The sequence below is a fragment of the Cetorhinus maximus genome, chromosome 3 (assembly GCF_964194155.1).
Source record: "Cetorhinus maximus chromosome 3, sCetMax3.hap1.1, whole genome shotgun sequence".
Classification (NCBI taxonomy): domain Eukaryota; kingdom Metazoa; phylum Chordata; class Chondrichthyes; order Lamniformes; family Cetorhinidae; genus Cetorhinus; species Cetorhinus maximus.
Window position 1 is genome coordinate 65,151,622 of NC_135881.1, and position 17,116 is coordinate 65,168,737.

Sequence of the window (17,116 nt, forward strand, 5' to 3'; positions counted from 1 at the left end):
TCTTAAAAAGTAGCTGAACCTCCTTAATAATTAATGGATGGGTGAAGCATCTTTGGGTCACTCATGGATTTAAAAAGAGAAAACAAAGGGAAATATTGTAATGGACTGCAACAGCAGAAGATATTGCACAAGTAAAGAGTTTTTAATTTCAGGTGATTTTAATCTTATACCAGAGAATCATGAGCAGTATGATTCCAGGTATCAGGGATTTAGATTATTTGAAAAGATTAAGTCAGACTTGACTTTATTCATGAAAAATGAAATGTTGTAAAATTATAATAGGAATTGACTTAAGCAAGCAAATTGTTCACTTAATGTGATAAAAAGCAGCACCTAATGAGTAAGGTGGTAAAGTCAGACAGAACATTTCATGCAAAAGAGTTAGAGTATTTTACTATTGTAGAGTATTGTGCTATTTTACAATTTGCTATTGAAGTGGACAATGCATTTTCAGAAAGGGAAATAATATGGTGGAAAGTCAAATAAATAGATGGTTGATCTATATAAAGATAAAAGGATGGGTTTAATAGTATTTTTTGGTTCCTATATTGATCTGGTATCTGTGCACAGTTTTGGTCCCCTTACTTGAGGAAGGATGTAGTTGCATTGGAGGTGGTTCAGAGGAGGTTCACTAGATTGATTCCAGAGATGCGGGGCTTGTCTTATGAGGAGAGATTGAGCAGCTTAGGCCTATACTCGCTAGAGTTTAGAAGGATGAGAGGAGATCTAATTGAGGTATATAAGATGCTAAAGGGAATAGACAAAGTAGATGTTGGGCATTCTAGAACGAGAGGCCATAGTTTTAGGCTAAGGGGTGGTAGATTTAAATCAGAGATGAGGAGGAACGGCATGACACTAGGAAGTTCTGAGGAACAAAGGGACCTTGGCGTGTGCGTCCATAGATCTTTGAAGGCAGAGGGGCATATTAGTGGGGTGGTGAAAAAGGCATATGGGACACTTGCCTTTATCAATCGAGGCATAGATTACAAAAGTAGGGAGATCATGTTGGAGTTGTTTAGAACTTTGGTGAGGCCACAGCTGGAGTACTGTGTGCAGTTCTGGTTGCCACATTATAGGACGGATGTGATTGCACTGGAGGGGGTGCAGAGGAGATTCACCAGCATGTTGTCTGGGATGAAACATTTAAGTTATGAAGAGAGGTTGGATAGACTTGGATTGTTTTCATTGGAGCAGAGAAGACTGAGGGGCGACCTGATTGAGGTGTTCAAGATTATGAGGGGCATGGACAGGGTGGATAGGGAGCAGCTGTTTCCCTTAGTTGAAGGGTCAGTCACAAGGGGACATAAGTTCAAGGTGAAGGGCAGGAGGTTTAGGGGGGATGTGAGGAAAAACTTTTTTACTCAGAGGGTGGTGACGGTCTGGAATGCGCTGCCTGGGAGGGTGGTGGAGGAGGGTTGCCTCACATCCTTTAAAAAGTACCTGGATGAGCACTTGGCACATCATAACATTCAAGGCTATGCGCCAAGTGCTGGTAAATGGGATTAGGTAGGTAGGTCAGGTGTTTCTCACATGTCGGTGCAGACTCAATGGACCGAAGGGCCTCTTCTGTGTGCACTGTGTGATTCTCAAAGGGTCGTGAATCTGTGGAATTCACTACCTCAGAGTGCAACGGATGCCGGGACGCTGAATAAATTTGAGGAGGAGATAGACAGATTCTTAATTAGTAACGAGTTGAAAGGTCTGGGGAGAGGGCAGGAAATTGGAGTTGAGGCCGAAATGAGATCAGCCATGATCGTATTGAATGGCGGGGCAGGCTTGAGGGGCTGAATTGCCATCTCCTGCTCCTAGTTCTTATGTTCTTATCTGTGACTGATTTGTAATTATCATCTGAAAAGTCCCTTCTGGAATGATTAAATCTTGAATCATGCATGGATTAAATCAATAGGATGAACCCACATTTAGCCAGAACGTCGTAACACATTAGTGAGAGATCTTGGCGTACAAGTACACAGGTCCATGAAGGCAGCAGTTCAAGTAGACACAGTTGTAAAGAAGGCATATGGAATGCTCGCCTTCATTGGCAGAGGTATAGAATATAAAAGTAAGGATATAATGTTGGAATTGTATAAAACACTGGTGAGGCTACAACTGGAGTATTGTGTGCAGTTCTGGTCACCACATTACAGGAAGGATGTAATAGCTCTGGAGAGTGTGCAGAGGAGGTTTACAAGAATGTTGCCAGGGTTAGAAAAGTGTAGCTACAAAGAGAGATTGGATAGATTGGGGTTATTTTCCCTGGAACAAAGAAGGTTGAGAGGTAACTTGATTGAGGTGTACAAAATTATGAGGGGAATAGATAGAGTGGACAGGATAAAATTGTTTCCCTTGGTGGTGAATTACCAGGGGATATAGATTCAAGATAAGTGGTAGAGGGTGTAGGGGGGACATAAGGAAGGGCTTTTTTATGCAGAGGGTAGTGGGCGTCTGGAATTCGCTGCCAAAGCTGGTGGTAGAGGCAGAAACTTTAAACTCTTTTAAAATGTACCTGGATCTGCACCTGAAGTGCTGTAAGCTGCAGGGCTATGGGCCGGGTGCAGGAAGGTGGGATTAGAAAGGGCACCTGGGTGTCCTTGGGCTGGCATGGACAAGATGGGCCGAATGGCCTCCTTCTGTGCTGTAACTCTTCTATGGTTCTAGTTCACTAACTATCCACCATTTGTTCTGCTCAATGTCAGTATGATAACCACCATTTGCTTTTGCCAAATTTCAGAAAAGGCTCAACAACCATAGGCCTACCTGCACCAAAAGGTACAAATGCAAACTTTTGCAGGGCTGCTGGGTTATCTTGGAGAAAGCGATCTGGCTTGAAATCGAGTCTCTCAAACCAGGTGTCCAGAAGTCTGTGGTTAACAGTAGGAGATACACACACTTGGTGACCAGGAGGAATGGTGTAGCCAGCTACAGTCTGTAAAGGAATTAAAGCTCAGAAATACAAATGCTGCTCAGTTTCTTAATTCTAACAAGAGACAAGTAAAAAGCAGTAGAATATTGAACAAAATACCAATAGATTAATTAGTAATATTGCTCTAAGTGTTTCAATTGTACAAAACAGGAAGAACAGCTTTTCAAAACACAACTTGTTAGGACCTTGTAATAAGTACATCAAAAAAGTCTAAATCAAATTAAATTTAATTAATAAGGATAATGAGGGCAAGGAGTTATAATCAAAGGAGAGCAGTAAATAGTGGCTTTGGTTAAATTAAGGCTCATCATTCTTCAGATGCAAATTGAAACAATGCATGTCATTAATGTATTTAATGGTAATTAAGGATAGGATGTCACAGTAGTGTCTACTCCTGTCCTAACGCAAACACTTGCAGACATATTTACTGCTTATCTTTCCCAACCCTTGTAACACTGAAGCCAGTTGTAGAATATCATTACCACACTAGCAGAAATCAGCTGACTCAACGATAGAACCTGGGACTGTTCTGATCTCTTACCACCATATGGAACAGGCTTGTCCAAAGTGTGGCCTGTGGAGGTAGTTTCCAAAATGCTGGTGAGAAACACAGTCTGTGATTGGAGGAACAGCAACACTGGCAGCAGCGCGTGAACTCCGGTAACAGAGGTATTGGGGACAGAGAGAAACTGCAGCGTGCCAGGTGCGGGAGGGAGAGACTTACTCCGGGCCGGGTTGGGGAAGGAGAAATGCTCTCTGGGCCAGTCCTAGCTGGGATGGGGAAGAAGAGACTGGCTCCGGGCCGTCGGAGGAAGGGGAGACTGGCTCCAGGCCGGGCCTTCGGGGGAGAGAGAGATTTTGTTGCTAGGCTGGAGGAGGTTGGATGCGTTGGGGCAGGCGGTGGGGGTGGTATGTGGTGTAGAAGGGAGAGAGTGTGATTGAATGTGTGTGTGTGGGGTGGTGGGGGGGGAAGAGTGAGTGTGTGTCTGGCTCACTCTCAGTTGCAGGATTCCCACTCATCCAGTGTGGGTGTGTGTGGGTGAGGATGAGGGTGAATAAGCATCAAAAATTTGGGAGTAGGCTGGGCAAACAGACTCTGTCCCCCCCTCACACTCTAATGGTGATCTATCAATTTGTTGTTTTGACATTGCTTTATTTTTGCTCAGCAAGTTGCTTATTTTGTTCATGCCACATATTTATTTTGAAATTCACGTTTAAAGTTGTGCCAAATCTTATCTTTCTGACATTTGCACATCGGCCCCTTGAGTGAGAAGAAAATGGAAAAGTGGCCCCCTGAGTGAAAAGGCTGATATAGAACAATACCCACTAAAGCATCTAGGAGCATTAACAGCAAATACTCTGATTATTGAATCCTGATTGTAACTATAAGGATAATTGCTGGTCTCACCTGTTCATAGGGTACTGGTACAAGTTCAAATTACATTAACTGCATATAAAATACGCGTTGACTCAAAAGAAAGAACTGTACAAGTAATTCTAGCATGAAAATCAAAAGCTTTGTGTTATGTTAGCAAATATTTACCAAGTCATTCTGAGCAAAGTCAAGTTATAAGACAGCCAACAGTGGCTCTCAGCTCCACAGAATCCACAATGGCATTTCTAAAGCTAAACATTAATTGTATTTCCTCAGGCTCTTTACACACCTGTGGAGTTCTTGCCATCCTCATCATCGTCATTATTGGAGGACGAAGCCTTAGCGTTTCCTTTAAGCAGCGATCCAACAAACTCAGGTCCTTCAGCTACAAAGAAACCAAAAAGAAGCTTGATGTAAGCTGTGCAGTAATCACTAATGAATCTACCCCAGGCCAGTCCTTTTCCTCTTACAATCAAATACAAGAACTAGGAACTCGAGTAGGCCATTCGGCCCATCGAGCCTGCTCCACCATTCAATAAGATCATAGCTCATCCGATTGTGACCACAACTCCACTTTCCTGTCTGTCCCCCATAACCCTCGACTCCCTTATAAATCAAAAATCTGTCTAACTCAGCCTTAAATATATTCAATTACCCAGCCTCTACTGCTCTCAAGGTAAGAGAATTCCACAGACTCTCACAGAAAAAAATTCTCCTCATCTCTATTAAATGGGAAACCCCTAATTTTTAAACTGTGTCTCCTGGTTCTAGACTCCCCCCAAAGAGGAAACATCCTCTCAGCATTCACCCTGTCAAGTCCCCTTAGGATCTTATAAATTGCAATAAGATCACCTCTCATTATTCTAAACTCCAAAGATAAAGGCCCAACCTGCTTAACCTTTCCTCATAAGATAACCCTTTCATCCCAGGAATCAGTCAAGTAAACCTTCTCTGCACTATTTCTAATGCAATTATATCCTTTCTTAACTAAGGAGACCAAAACTATGCACAGTATTCCAGGTGCAGTCTAAGTCGCGACAGCTGTAGCAACAGTTCACTACTTTTATTCTCGATTCCCCTTACAATAAACACCAATATTCAATCTGTCTTCCTAATCACTTGCTGCATCTGCATACCAACGTTTTGTGATTCATGTACCAGATGCTGTTCCACCAAGTCTCTCTCCATTCAAATAATATACTGCTTTTCTATTCTTCCTGCCAAAGTGGACAAGCTCACATTTTCCCACATTATACTCCATCTGCCAAATTTTTCCTTATTCACTTAACCTATTTCAATACCTTTGTAGACTCATTATGTCCTCTTGAAAACTTACTTTCCTACCTATCTTTGTGTCGTGAGCAAATTTAGCACCATACATTTTAGCCCTTCATCCAAATCATTGATATAGATTGTAAATAGTCGAGGCTCCAGCACTGATCCCTGTGGCACTCCACTAGTTACAGCTTTCTAACCCAAAAATGACCCATTTATCCCTACTCTCTGCTTCCTGTTAGCTAACCAATCCTCTATCGATGCTAATATGTTACCCCCTACATTTTGCGTAATAACCTTTGAGGTGGCACCTTATCGAATGCCTTTTGGAAATAAGTACACCATGTCTATAGGTTCCCCTTTATCCATGTTGTTTGTCACTTCCTCAAAGAACTCTAATGAATTAGTCAAACAACAAAACCATGTTGACTCAGCCCAGTTGTATTATGATCTTCTAAATGTCCTGCTTCAATGGGCCGAAGGGCCTCTGTCCGTACTGTAAACTCTATGACATTATGCTATCTTAATAATGGATTCTAATAGGAATAAAGGGACAGACGGAGAGGAGGTTATGCCAGAGTGCGACATAGACCGAGTGCGAAATCAGGAATTTGGTTCACTTGGTAAGTTTTACTCAAGTTTAAATTTAGATTAAGATTCAGGCTCTGTCATAGAACTTTCAAACTGCAAAATTGGTTAAATAACCTAGTTAAACAGGGAGCTGCCTAGCAGTGGCATTATCTGTCAATCAGCTGAAAGTGGTTGTCTCGGATTCTAACATTTTCCCTATGCAAGGTGTTAGGCTAACTGGCCTTTAGTTTCCTGCTTTCTGTCTCCCCCCTTTCTGGAATAGAGAAGTTACATTAGCAATTTTCCAATCTGCTGGGACCTTTCCAGAATATAAGGAATTTTATAAGATCACACCATCTACTATCTCTGCAGTCTCTTATTTTAAGATCCTAGGATGCAAGCCATGAAGCCAAGGGGACTTGTCAGCTTTTAGTTCTAATAGTTTTCTCATTATCTTTTCCCAAGTGATTGTGATTGTTTTAAGTTCCTCCCTCTCTTATACCTCTTGATTTTCAAGTATTCTCGGGATTTTTTTTATGTCTTCTACAGTGAAAACAGACACAAAATACCTATTCAATACTTCCGTCATTTCCTTTTTTCCCATTATTAATTCCCCAATCTCACCCTCTAAGGGACCAACACTCATTTTAGTTATTCTTTTCCTTTTTGAAAACTTGTAGAAACTCTTTTTTTTATTTTAGTTGGCATACTTTAATACTCTAATTCTCTCTCATTATTTTTACTAACTACTCTTTGATGGTTTCTAAAATCTGTGCAATCTTCTGACCTCCATTAATCTTTGCAGTATTGAACACTCTTTCCTTCGATTTAATGCTATCTTAACTTCCTTAGTTAGCCACAGATGGTGCAGCCTTCTCAGAGTCTTTCTTTCTCAGTGGAATATATCTTTGCTAAGAGTTTTTTTTTAATCCTTCATGGGGTGTGGGCATCACTGGCTAGGCCAGCGTTTTTATTGCCCATCCCTAATTGTCCTCAAGAAGGTGGCAGTGAGAAATCTTCTTGAGCCGCTGCAATTTAAGTGGTGCAGGTATGCCCACAGTACTGTTAAGAAGTGGGTTCCAGAATTTTGACCCAACAATACGGTGATATATTTTCAAGTCAGGATGGTGTGTGTAGCTTGGAGGGGAACATGCAGGTGGTGGTGTTCCCATGCATCTTCTGCCCTAGTCCTTCTAGGTGGTAGAGTTTGCGAGTTTGAAGGAGCCTTGGTGAGTTTCTGCAGTGCATCATGAAGATGGTACACGCTACTGCCACTGTGCGTCGGTGGTGCAGAGAGTGGATGTTGGTGGATGGGTTGCCAATCAAGTGGGCTGCTTTGTCCTGATGTCAAACTAGTTAGAGCTGCACTCATCCAGGCAGTGGGGAATATTCCATCTCACTCCTGACTTGTGCCTTGTAGGTGGTGGACAGGCTTTGGGGAGTGAGGAGGTCAGTTACTCGCCGCAGAATTCCCAGCCTCTGACCTGCCCTTATAGACTCTCAGATGTTTTCAGCACAGAAGAGGCCATTCGGCCCACAGTGTCTGCGCCGGTCAACAAAGATCTGACTACATTAATTCCATTTTCCAATGCTTGGCCCATAGCCCTGGAAGCTATGGCAACACAAGTGAATATCTAAATAATACTTAAATGTTACGAGAGTTTCTGACTCAACCATTATTTCAGGCAGTGAGTTCTAGACTCCCACCACTCTCTGGGTGAAAAAATTACTCCTCAACTCCCATTTTATTCTTCTACCTCTTACCTTAACTCTATGCCCCCTGGTTATTGACCCCTCTACTAACAGAAAAAGTGCCTTCCTATCTACCCTATCCATGTCCCTCATAATCTTATACACCTCTAACAGGTCCCCTCTCAACCTTCGCTGCACCAAGGAAAACAACCCCAGCCTTCCTATCTACCCTATCCATGTCCCTCATAATCTTATACACCTCTATCAGGTCCCCTCTCAACCTTCGCTGCACCAAGGAAAACAACCCCAGCCTATCCAATCGTTCCTCATAGCCCAGACCCTCCAGCCCAGGCAACATCCTGGTCAATCTCCTCTGCTCCCTCTCCAATGCAATCACATCCTTCCTATAATGTGGTGACCAGAACTGCATGCAGTACTCTAGTTGTGGCCTAACCAGCGTTGTATACAGTTTCGGTATAACCTCCCTGCTCTTGTATTCTATGCCTTGGCTAATAAAGGCAAGCATCCCATATGCCTTCTTAACCACCTTATCTACCTGCCCTGCTACCATCAGGGATCTGTGAATATGCACAACAAGGTCCCTCTGATCCAGGGTCCTACCATTCATAGTGTAATCCTTTGCCTTGTTAGCCCTCCCCAAGTGCATTACCTCACACTTTTCCGGGTTTAATTCCATTTGCCACTGCTCTGCCCACCTGACCAGTCCATTGATATCCTCCTGCAGTTTACAGCTATCCTCCTCACTATTTAGCACCCTACCAATTTTCGTGTCACCCGTGAACTTCTTGATCATACGTTTAAGTCCAAATCATTTATGCACACCATCATTTATGTATGCCACAGTATTTATATGGTTGTTCTAGTTAATGGTTACCCCCAGCATGTTGATTGTGGGGGCTTCAGTGATGGTAATCCCCTTGAATGTCATGGGGAGATGGTTAGATTCTCTCATTGGAGGTGGTCATTGCCTGGCACTTGTGTGGCACAAATGTTACTTGTCACTTATCAGCCCAAGCCTGAATGTTGTCCAAGTCTTGCTGCATATGGGCACGACTGCTTCTGTATCTGTGGAGTCACAAGTGATGCTGAACATTGTGTAATCGCCAGTGAACATCCCCACTTCTGACCTTATGATGGAGGGAAGGTCATTGATGAAGCAGCTGAAGGTGGTTGGGCCAAGGACACTACCCTGAGGAACTCCTGCGGAAATGTCCTGGAACCGAGATGATTGACCGTCAACAACCACATCATCTTACTTTACGCTAGGTATGACTCCAACCAATGGAGAGAGTTTCCCGATTTCCAATGACTCCAGTTTTGTTAGGGCTCCTTAATACCTGACTCGCCTCTTAAGTTCAGCTCATTTGTCCATGTTTGGACAAAGGCTGCAATGAGGTCAGGAGCTAAGTGGCCCTGGTGGAACCCAAATTCCGTGTCAGTGAGTAGGTTGCTTCTGAGTAAGTGCCGCTTGATAGCAGTGTCTTTGATTCCTTCCATCACTTTGCTGATGATCAAGTGTAGACTGATGGGGCAGTAATTGGCCGGTTTGGATTTGTCCTACTTTTTATGGAGAGGACAAACGTGGGCAGGTTTCCACATTGCCGGGTAGATGCCAGTGTTGTAGCTGTACTGGAACAGCTTGGCTAGGGGCGCAGCAAGTTCTGGAGCACAAGTCTTCAGTACTGTTGCTGGAATGATGTCAGGGCCCATAGCCTTTGCAGTAGCTAGTGCCTTCAGCTGTTTCTTGATATCACGTGGAGTGAATCAAATTGGTTGAAGACTGGCATCTTTAATGCTGGGGACTGCAGAGGAAGTAGAGATGGATCATCCACTCAGCACTTCTGGCTGAAGATTGTTGCAAATGCTTCAGCCTTATCTATTGCACTGCTGTGCTGGGTTCACCCATCATTGAGGATGGGGTTATTTGAGGAGTCTCAACCTCCAGTTAGTTGCTTCATTGTCCCACCACCACTCATGACTGGATGTGGCAAGACTGCAGAGTTATGAAATACCTCCTTAAATGTCTGTCACTGTTTCTCTACTGTCCTATCTTTTCAGCTATTTTCCCAATCCACATTAACCAGTTCTGTCCTCATACTCTTGTAATTACCTTTATTTAAGTTTAAGACACTAATCTTAGACCCAAATTTCTCACCCTCAAGCTGAATGTGAAATTCCATCATGTTATGATCACTGTTGCCTACAGGCTCCTTTACTATGAGATCATTGATGCTGTCTCATTGAACATTACCAGCTCTGAAATAGCCTGCTCTCTGGTTGGCATTATAACCCACTGCTCTAAAAAAGTGTCCCGAGTACACTCTATGAACTCATCTTCCAGGCTACTTTTGCCAATCTGATTCGTCCAATCTACGTGAAGATTAAAAATGCCCATGATTATTGCAGTACTTTCTTACAAGCCCCCATTGCTTCTTCCTGTATACTCTGTCCTACAGTATAGCTACTGTTAGGGGGCCTATAAACTAGCCCCACAAGTGACTTCTTACCTTTACTATTTCTTATCTCTACCCAAACTGATTATACATCTTGATCTTTTGAACTAAGGTCATCTCTCACTAGTGTACTAATGTCATCCTTAATTAACAGAGCTACTCCAGACCTTTTTCTAGCTTCCCAACCTCCCAAAATATCAAATACCCTTGATTATTTAGGTCCCAGCCTTGGTCATCTTGCAACCACATTTCTGAAATGGCTATCAGCACAAATAGAAATAAATATGTATGACCTATCAATTCATCCATTTTGTTATGAATGCTGCATGCAATCAGATCCACAAACTTTAATTCTGTCTTTCTACAGTTTTTGCAATCTCTGGCCTTATCTACTGGTACATTCTTAAGTTTGTACACTCCGCCCCTTCCTGACACACTTTGTTTATCATTATCCATGTAGCTAACCTGCTTTATTGCCTTTAATTCACCACATCTTCCTTTAAGTGATCCTTTGCCTCTTCTACTTAAATTTAAGCCCTCTCTACCACCCTGGCTATATGACTCACCAAAATACTGGTCCCAGTATGGTTCAGGTAATGACTGTCCGAATGGTACAGCTCCCACTTTCCCCAGTACTGGTGCCAATGCCCCATGAATCGAAACCCATTTCTCCTGCACCAATCTTTGAGCTACGCATTCAACTCTCTAATCTTATTTACCCTATGCCAATAGTTTATGACTCAGTAGTAATCCAGAGGTTATTACTTTTATGGTTCTATTCTTTAATTTAGCCCTTAACTGCTCATTATCCTCAAGCACAATCTTTTTCTTAGTCCTATCTATGTCATTGGTACCCATATGGACCACAACAACTGGATCACCCCCTCCCACTTCAGCCCCAAGCAGATGTCCCAAACCCTGGCACCAGGCAGACAACATAACCTCTGGACTCACGCTCTTGGCTGCAGAGAACTCTGTCTATTCCCCTATCTATAATGTCACCTACTACCACTACATTTCTATTTACTTCCTCCGCTTAATGATTCCCTGTACCGTGGTGCCATGGTGAGTTCACTCATCCACCCTGCAGCCCCCACACATGTCCACACAAGCTGCAAGAGCCTCAAACCTGTTGGACAATTGCATGTGCTAAGGCTCCTCCATTTCTACCTTCTCCATCCCCATTTCTCACTGTCTCACTTGCGGTCACACCATCCTGTCCCTGACTACGGACCATGTCAGAAGAAACCTAGCCCAAAGGGTGTGACTGTCCCCAAGGACAAAGTGTTCAGGTGACCTTCCCCTTCCCTGACGCATCGCAGTGTCCGAAGCTCAGCCTCTTGCTCACTAGCTCTGAGTTGAAGTTCCTCGACTAGCAAACACTTACTACAGTTGTGCCTTGGCTCACACTGGCATCTACCAGTGCCTAGATACTGCAGCTACAACACATCGCTGCCCTGCCATTCTTATTGTGTTTTAATTAATTAATTATTTTCTTAATTAAAGTTTAATGACTCTAGTCCCACTTGTACTTATATTATTATTTCAATTAATGTTATACTTACATATGTTAAAGTTACCACTAAAATTCCCTAGTTTAGGTAAGAGAAAAACAGAAATTATCAACCAATCTCTTACCTTCTTTCCTGTTACGTCACACTTCAATTTTCTTTAGAATACTCTGAAACCACAGACTCATCCACCTCTCCACCTCTTCAAACTCCTGCCACTGTCTCTAGGTTACCCCCTATTTCTGGTGTGAAACATGTGTCTTCTACAGCTACTGGAGGCAGAAAAAAGGAACTCCTCTTCCTGCACCCCCCCTGCATCAAATTCCCACATGAATCAAACTCCTGACTCTGCACTGGCTCTACATCACACTCCGCCATAGTCTACTCTCTGTGCATCCCGCTACTCCCTGCGGTTTGCAAATCTGTCTGCTTTTATAGAGCACTGATGACTCACCCCCAAGCTGCAATGCCAGCTCAGTTTCTTGCTACAATAATTACCACCTATTCAAGGTGATGGTTCAATGGACAAACAAAAAAAGTAGACAATTTAATGTTATTGCCATGAATTCCTCCCATCAAATCCACAAGCATAAAAAGACTCAGAATTCACCAGTGATACTGGTGCTAAAGTGGAAATCGAAATATTCACAGAGGTGCTCTAAGGTTAAAGAGACATGCTGGTAAAGACTAGGGACACGTCACTCAGAAAATACTTATAGGTTGGGCACAATGCAAATCTGAAAAACAATGACTACTAAAAAAGCTAAAGTTGGTCCATCCTTCACTTTGAAGGGCTCAAAAAAAAACTTTAAATGGGAAAACAAATGAATAAAATATGTAAAACCATCCCATGAAAGGAACAAAAGTCTTTGATCAGGGATTCCGAAAAATGGGTAGAAAGTCAGAAGCTGTGGATCCACCCTTGTGTGACAGGCTTTTCTCCACACTCTGCACAAATTCTATTCCAATCCACAGAGAGGCTCACATTTTAACATAAATGAGAAGTACACAATAACTGGGTTTAACTGTCCATAGTTCTGTACCATAGCTTACAAATCTTTCTACTTTTTGCAGTTTAAGTCAGGCATGTACCTGATCGTATTGTAGAGGTGGCAGGTCCTCCCCACACACAGCTTTTTGCTCTGCATAGCAACGTTCCTGCAGCTCTTTGTCCTTAGCCAAGAAAAATCCCATCCAAGCACTTGTAGTGGAGGAGGTATGTTGCCCTGCCAACAGCAGACCAATAAGCAAACCTGCAATTTCATCGTCAGTCAGACCGGTACCATCCCTCGAAAAACATAAAACAAAGTAAATAGTAGTTATATAGCAAGAAATGACTGAAATATAACACATGTCATCAAGAAAAGTTAGTAAAAGGTTATTATGGGTGCAGAGCTGCTGCTTTCCACATAGAGAGCAGAAAGAGGCTATTCAGCTCATCGTGCCTGTGCCTGAAGAACTATTTAAAACACTCATAATTCCCAATTGCTACCCAAAGCCCTACAAATTCTTTAAGTAGGTATCTAATTCTCTTTTGAAAGATCATTATCCTTACAGACTATTGTACAAATAGCACAAAAACATATTCACTGTTTTTAACATAGGAGGAAAGCAACAAAAATCTAAACTGCACGAATATAGTGACTAAGAAATGTAGCACATTGTTTACATATGCAGTACATATCTTTCAACACACTTCAGCATTGTTCTTGAAACTAATTTGAGTATTATTTGTCAGGACCTATTATTTCATCTCCTTTTAAAAATTTCTATGTATCTTAATCCCAATCCCAGCCGAGATGTTGAAGTACGTGTATATCAAACATGAACAGGGTTTCATTAATTCAGGACGAGAATAGCATTTCAGATTTAACTTTGAGATTCCAAGTTTTTAGCTTCACTTCTCAATACTAAAAAGATTAAGTGCAAAATTCTTTATACTTAATGCTAATTATTAGAAATTTACAGGGATTTCCCATCTAGAAGGACAAGGGCAGCAGGTGCATGGAAACACCACCATCTTCAAGTTCTCTTTCAAGCCACACACAATCCTGACTTGGAAATATACCGCTGTTCCTTTACTGTCGCCCAGTTAAAATCCTGGAACTCCCTCCCTAATAGCACTGTGGGTGTACCTACAACACTTGGACTGCAGCAGTTCAAGGCAACAGCTCACCACCAGCATCTCAAGGGCAATTGCGGATGGGCAATAAATGCTGGCCTAGCCAGCAACGCCCACATCCCATGAAATAATACATTATCTCCTCCTCATTCACTTATATAAACTGTGAGCTTTTTGAAAGCAGAAAAACATTCATAGTACTCAGAGCTGAAGACTCACTTGTAAGTAGCATCCAATAAGGTCTCTAATATGTCATTATCCTTCTCACTTGACTCCCTCCGTTTCTGGATCACCTTATAGAAAATATTCTTGATTTCCTGGTGTGCTTTATCCCGTCGCCTATCCAGAAATAAAGAGGGAAGTTTTAATGATTGAAGAGATTGAAAAGATGTGGATGAAATTAATTTGACAAGAACACGTAAGTTCTAATTAGAGAACATTGAGAACATGGTGGGAAGTCATACATCAATGTGCACAAGTCTAATTATAATCAAGAACATCCCAAGCTGTATTTGGCCAAATATGTTCTAGCACGACACTATTTTAGCACTTAGTATTTCCCCCTTACCCCATACACCAGCAGTTCCATTAACCTTTCATGAAGGTCACCAGGGATCAGTTTCTCAGGCTGGGGGCCATCTTCTCTACATACCTCAATTAAATGTTCATTCTTCATGAGTAAGCCTATTCAGCAAAGAGACAGCGCGCACACATGTGGACCTGGCCCTACGTGATACACAAACTACAGCTTTCATGTTCTTCTATAATGGAGCACTCAAAATTGCATGAAGTAGTCCATAGCTGAATCATTTCCTTGTACAATTTCTTTACTCTTTTATTCTGTTTCTTATCATATTATCTCAAAAATGCTATTGACTTACATATTATACTTCCTCTCCTTTTAAAACAACATATCATTTGTTAAAAAACAATCTCTCCTTTTCTTCAAGTACCCTCTTTCAAATCTGCCGCCATCACCCCTCACCTGAAAAAAAAACTGTGGATCCTCTGTCCCTGCAAACTACCACCCCATCTCCAACTTCCCTTTCCTCTCCAAAGTCCCAGAATGAGTTGTCGCCCAAATCCGTGCCCTTTTTGTCCTGAAAGTCATATGCTCGAATCCCTCCAATCAAGTTTCCGCCCCTGCCAGAGTATCAAAACAGCTCTCATCAAAGTCACAAAAGGCCTCCTATGTTTCTATGTTGTCTGTTCAGTAGGTCTCATGGAGAGGTTCTGAATTTTGTATGGTTCAATATTAAGTGTTTATTGATATCACATAACTATGTACTGTTATGAAATAGAGATGGTTTAAGTAAGTTATATTTGTATTTGTGGGTGTTAGGAATGAGTTTTAGCTTTAATGTTTAAGTTTGATTTGTATTTCTGTATCTGTGTGTTAAGAAAGGTCAAGTTGAGTTTTAGCTTCACTTTAAATGCTGCCTGCATTTCTAATAAGGGTTTTACAACTGTTGCAGCTAAGTTAAACAAACAAGAGTCGAGAAACTAGGCTGTTGCCTAGCTGTTGAGTTCAGTTGGTTTTGAAGACAGCTGCCAGGAGAGACTGGAGCAAAGGGGACAGACAGCCAGTCCCAAGTTAAAGAAAATACCCATAATTCAGGGGAGTGGAACATAAGAAAGTCCCAAGAAGACCTCCTACCCAAAGGGAAGGACAGGAACCTGGAAAAGATCCTGTTAAGTGAAGTTAAGAATGAAGGGCAGAAAGAAAGGGTCCAAGCTTCAGATTTAAAGAGGCAAAAGCTGCAGAAAGCAGATTTAAAGCGAGAACAGCTTTCAAGAGGCCAGAAGGTCCAAAGAGACAACTGAAGGTCTGTAACTCTTTGCTATGGGCATATGAAGTAGTGGTGTACTGTTGACAACTGAGTCAGTGAGAGAGAGAGAGTGCATGGAAGAAAGCTTGAATGCACGTGGTGGCACAGGGAAGGAGAGTTCAAAATCCTAGAGGTGAACCCTTGCGGAAGGCATCTGAGAGAAAGCGTTGGTTTGGGATAAGATTCCGAAGCGAGCTCTTGGAGAGTGAAGATTCATGTGAAGGAGTTTAATGAGACTGGTTGGCTCATGGTGTGACAAGTGTCTGGAGGGAGTTGAGGAGAGATCACAGCATCTGTCTGGGGTGGCATGTGTCACTTGGTTTCAGTGTGTTGTGCCCAACCACAGGTTGCCTATTGATTTACATGGGCTGTACTTACTGTGAACATTAGAACATTAGAATATAAGATAACTTGTGTTATCTTTACAAATCTGTATATATCTGTATAGCTGTGGGTGAAGGAATAATATAATGTTATCTTTTCTTGTTTAATAAATGTTTTATGATTTTGTTAAAAGTTCATTAGTTAACCTCTGTGACTCTGTTCAATAGCCCCTCTCCACGTATCTAAACAAACAAATAAAAGTTAGGATCTATCAAGCTGGGTTCCACCCTGGAATCAGGCTTGTCCAGTGGTAACCTCAGCTGGGGATCATGACAGTACATATATGCATAAATTATGAGGCAACTCCATGCTTGCTTCTATATATGTCTCTGTCCAGTGCACAAGTGATCATAGTCTCAGATCATGTGTCTCTTTACATCACACTGTGGGCAATAGTTTCCCTGTCCCACATTAACCCTTGCTATGCCAGATACCCTTTACTACACGTTCCCCCCTAAGTCTTTACCCAAAATATTTACATTACAATCGTGCTACTCTTTCTCCCCACTCAAGTCTCTGACTTTATAAATTCAGTCAGTCTGGAGACTTGACAATTATTCCAGATATTGTTCATATGCAGAGGAGTGATAGGCTCTGTTGATTTGGGCATCCTTTGCTGATTCGAGTTTGAGTTGTAGCCTATGTTTCTGGCCCTTGGTTGTCTTCTTCTACACCTTGAAGTTGAACTTCTCTTTGTCAACTCTCCATCTGCTCTGCTCGAGGACCACTGGCTTGTCCCATTCTTTCCAGAGAGAGCGTTCACTCTGTTCATGCGTGGTACAGACCTGGTTTTTCTATTTCCATGTGATCCACCATGATCTTTCTGGGAGTTGAAGGCGTCCTTCCCTGTCATTTGGATGTTCCTCATCAGTGGGTTCACCTTGCAGTTTGGCAGTTCGTGACACTGTTCTTAAGTATGTCTCCGTGCCTCACTGAGGTATACTCTGGCAAGTTGATGGTC

General features: G+C 42.2%; 1 protein-coding gene across 1 annotated transcript in view; it reads right to left on the minus strand.

The window, feature by feature from the left end:
* cyp51 (cytochrome P450, family 51) overlaps window positions 1–17,116 on the minus strand; it is a 49,135-nt gene that overhangs the window by 1,237 nt on the left and 30,782 nt on the right. Inside the window, exons 5-8 of the mRNA XM_078535605.1 lie at window positions 14,162–14,281; window positions 12,913–13,108; window positions 4,588–4,683; window positions 2,758–2,926 (exon numbers count right to left, since the gene is read on the minus strand). Of these exons, the coding sequence (XP_078391731.1) occupies window positions 2,758–2,926; window positions 4,588–4,683; window positions 12,913–13,108; window positions 14,162–14,281 (581 nt within the window). The remainder of the gene's footprint in view (window positions 1–2,757; window positions 2,927–4,587; window positions 4,684–12,912; window positions 13,109–14,161; window positions 14,282–17,116) is intronic.